The sequence below is a fragment of the Sinocyclocheilus rhinocerous genome, unplaced genomic scaffold (genome assembly GCF_001515625.1).
Source record: "Sinocyclocheilus rhinocerous isolate Xijiao unplaced genomic scaffold, SAMN03320098_v1.1 scaffold3564, whole genome shotgun sequence".
NCBI lineage: Eukaryota > Metazoa > Chordata > Actinopteri > Cypriniformes > Cyprinidae > Sinocyclocheilus > Sinocyclocheilus rhinocerous.
The window spans coordinates 173,087-177,458 of record NW_015662334.1 but is presented as its reverse complement, the minus strand read 5'-3'; the positions used below and the strand labels follow the sequence as shown (position 1 = coordinate 177,458).

At 35.0% G+C, this 4,372-nt stretch overlaps 1 protein-coding gene across 1 annotated transcript in view; it reads left to right on the top strand.

Moving 5' to 3' along the window:
- The first annotated feature begins 1,518 nt into the window (after positions 1–1,518).
- Positions 1,519–4,372, top strand: part of LOC107728038 (trafficking protein particle complex subunit 2-like protein) — a 4,242-nt gene continuing 1,388 nt past the window's right edge. The window contains exons 1-2 of the mRNA XM_016538099.1: positions 1,519–1,587; positions 2,969–3,141. Of these exons, the coding sequence (XP_016393585.1) occupies positions 1,555–1,587; positions 2,969–3,141 (206 nt within the window). The 5' untranslated portion in view covers positions 1,519–1,554. The remainder of the gene's footprint in view (positions 1,588–2,968; positions 3,142–4,372) is intronic.

The following is a 4,372-nucleotide window of genomic DNA, read 5'->3' as shown; positions in this document are numbered from 1 at the left end:
TAGGTAGGCGTGGTTGACTTAACTTTTATAAAGAATATCTCTTTGGATTTGAGACTTTAGTCTTTGCAACTTTACAGATCTTCTTTATGCACCAAGAGCTTGTAACACTCCAAAGAGAAAGGAAAACTTGAAATCGCATCATATGACCCCTTTAAATGACCTTGAAAGATATTGGAAAAAGTTTAAATCAGACTGCAACTTTTCCAATGTAAACAACAGTAGACCAGAGGTTCTCAACCAGGGGGGCTGAGCACACTAGTGGGCCTTAGCAAACTTCCATGGGGCCCCAATAAATGTTAAATTTAGTTAGTTATATTAACCAAAGCCCTAGATAAAATGTTAAAACAAATATATAAAATATATTTAAATTAGAATTAACTTCACAGCATGAAACATAATTTCAGACATAATTTCTTTTATTTTTATTATTACAACAGCAGTACATCAGCTAAGATAAGTGGGCCTTCTTTTTGTCTTCAGTATTGGGGCCCTGGAGTCAAAAAGCTTGAGAACCACTGCAGTAGGCTATACTGTTTAACTATGCCAGGTTTCAAAAGTACAAAAAAGTCCCCAAAAAATTATTTTACATTAACACATTTGAGGGTCAATTTTTATCCAAAGAAACTTACAGTACATTGCATTCGAAATATACATTTTATCAGTTTGTAAATTCCCTGAGGAGCAAACAAAGACCCTGGTGTTGCTAGCACCATGCTCTACTCTACTGTATTTGGTATGAATCATCATATGATGATGAGGTTTCAATTCATCCCTTCCAATGCATTATAAATGCTTGCACTTAAAGCATGTGACATTGCTTAGTGTGAATTGTATTTTTGGTTTAAAAACAGGTAAAACAGTATAAATTAGTAATATCATCTCTTTGGGATATAGTTGTCAGCACTGCATTTTGCAACATACATTGTAATAAATACAAAAATAAAGAGAGAATATGCTATTTATACACAATATACAAAATCAACTATAACAAAGTACATCCAACACAGATGTATTTCACACACCAAAGATATGCGTTGCACAGACATGTATTGCTCGTACAATTGTATTATATAAACACAAAAAAGTGTAAAATCGTATTACGTATTGCATACAGTCAAGCGCCGCGAAACTATGAATCATGTGTGACTGTGCGTCACGTGACCGGTGTGTTTGTAGCGTCAACATGGCGGCTTAGTGTGAATTGTATTTTTGGTTTAAAAACAGGTAAAACAGTATAAATTAGTAATATCATCTCTTTGGGATATAGTTGTCAGCACTGCATTTTGCAACATACATTGTAATAAATACAAAAATAAAGAGAGAATATGCTATTTATACACAATATACAAAATCAACTATAACAAAGTACATCCAACACAGATGTATTTCACACACCAAAGATATGCGTTGCACAGACATGTATTGCTCGTACAATTGTATTATATAAACACAAAAAAGTGTAAAATCGTATTAAGTATTGCATACAGTCAAGCGCCGCGAAACTATGAATCATGTGACTTTGCGTGTCACGTGACCGGTGTTTGTAGCGTCAACATGGCGGTGTGTATAGCAGTCATTGCGAAGGAGGTAAGTGAAAACATGTAATGCTTTTGTGATACAGCAAATGATTTCTTGGTAATGGTTGAACGCATCTGAGATCCATCAGATTTTGATGGATTGATGAGTTTCTAATTTGTGTCGCGTTCAGGACTGTGTAGCAACATTCATATGCGTGCGAATATATTTACTTGCATGGTCTTTACAGTTTAATATAAATACATTGAAATGGCACAAGTACAGTATATGCAATATGGTATGCTATGAGATATACCATGTTTTACTTTTTTGTTTTGCAAACCTACATTGTTTTGAACGATGCTTGTGTCATGGGAGAGCGGGGAGTGTTTGTTTTTGTGTCAGTGTTTTTGCATTCCCATATTTGCGTTATTATACAATGTCTTCGAAACTGTGTAAATTAGTGTGTAAAGAGTGCTGTTGCAATCTACCACACTACCGGTACCGGATGAATTGCGACAGTATGTGGGGACGACATCATACAGTTAATCAATTTACTTATTCGAAATAATTGAGACACCCCCCACATATAATAAACCTTCACATTAATTAAAATTACAGAAATACATAACTACACAAAACCACTCAAAACGTAACCGACAATGTATTAGTTAAGTCTTATTTTGTGCAATCTTTGAGCCCAGTCTTTATGCGTTCATCTGGTCAGCTATTAGATTTCTGATATTGAAGATGAAAAATAAAAATATTGTGATGATGCCTAGCTGATGGTACCTCATCCTGCTTATTATACAGCTACTTAAATAAATGTAGACAGTAATAATGGTAGAGTTTATTTTATTAGCTTTCTTGTATTGACTGCTAATCACAAGCACAGCTGTGTAAAAAACAGACTTCCTGGATGAGCAATCATTGGTCCAGTGTTGCTCTGGACATTAGTCATCATTCAAAAAGGTTTGACTGCGAAATGCTGTGATTGGCTAATCAGGATGAAGTATTTTAGAAAGCCCTTGTATAAATTAAAATTAAATGATAACCTGCTGATTCAGATAATATTGGTTCTGTCATTTAACATCCATTAAAATTAATACTTCCTTACCTAGTAGAATTATTTTTTTTTTTTTTAGTAAATGCATTACATTTTTACACACAACTTATTACGTGTAAGATGAAATTTCTTTTTAACATCTTATGGATTCTTTAAAAATTAGACATTTTCTGTAAATGATTGAACATTGCCATTTGGAAATCATGGTCTAAGGTAGCATTAACATGATTTATGCATTGATCAACTCTATTGCAATGAACAGATTATTTTAGTCTAGTTCATGTTTATTTCTACATTTATGCACGTTAAGTTGTAATAAAATTACAAGCTGAAATTGTGTTTCCTGTAATAGCAAACTTGCCCCTAGCATTACGTTGATCTCTGCAGAACTATCCACTGTACATTCGGAGCGTTCCTACACAGGGGGAACTCAAGTTCCACTACACAGTGCACACTTCTCTGGACGTGGTGGAGGAGAAGATCTCTGGTGTGGGCAAAGCCTTGGCCGACCAGAGGGAGCTGTATCTGGGACTGCTATATCCAACTGAGGACTACAAAGTGTATCCTTGAAGTCGGCATGAAACGGGTGTTGTGGTTGTCTTTTCTTCCTTATTGTGATGTATATCCCTCTTGTCAAATGAGGGGAAAAAATGTAGGGCCAGACTTGATTTTGTCCATCAGAAATTGATTGGATTGATGGATTGTTGTGGTTTAATACATTTGGAAGTTAATGTTTTTGATTAAATATTATGAGGGTTTAAAAAAATAATAATGTGCACGTATAAATTCATCATGTAAACACTGCAGTATTCCAACATTGTCAATTTTGATTTCATGGTGACTTTAATAGTGATGGACTGATATCATTTGACCATTTTGGGATTATCACAATGACCAACAATTGTGTCATTTTCCATCTAATGACAGCCTTGTCTAATTTGCTATTAGGGCTGCACAATTAATCAAATTTCTAATCGCAATTACAATTATGGATGCCACAATTACGTAATCGTTCAAAGCGGCAGTTAATCGTTCAAAGTCCACATATGTTATTCTGTGTGCTTAAGATGCGTTTTTTTTTTTTTGCGCTCTACATGTTATCTTAAGGGTTTTCCCATTATTTTTATTTTAGTTTTAGTATAACATTATAATACCATTCATATTTTTACTTTTTCATTATTTAAAGAAGAAACCAATCGGATGTATAGTTGACATTTGAGGCTTAATACTATAGAAAAGCACAAAGTTTTGCAGTTAGAGTGTTTTCAGCTTGTTTATTTTCATATAAAAATGCGGCATGCAGTTGCATCAAACAATGGTATTAGGGCTGTCGCGATAACTGCAATACCGCGCTGTTGAAGAGCAAACCGCAGAGGAATGCAAGAACCGCAGCAACCGCGATTTTTGCATGTTTTCTTTTTTCGTAAGGTTATGCCCTTTTACACTTCATGCATGTAGACTGAATATTAAACAAGTTAGTAATGATAACATAATGTGTACCATGCTGATTTGTACAGAGGCTCCGTAGATTTGCACTTAACAAGCCTAAACAGACAGTGAATGAGAGAGAGATCGACTGAGCGCGTGCGATTACTTGCGTCTGTCCTCCAGGCCGAGTCATATATATTTGTGAAAATAGATTGTTATGTCCAAGGAAAGCGAGATCTCTGTCTTAGCATCGAAGCATAGCTGGTCAGCTGAGCCTTCTAAAGTGGCGCTCAAAGTTAAAATGATCTCAACAGCGTGTTTCATTATGTCTCTCTTTGAATGAATGAATCAGCGTTTTTGAAC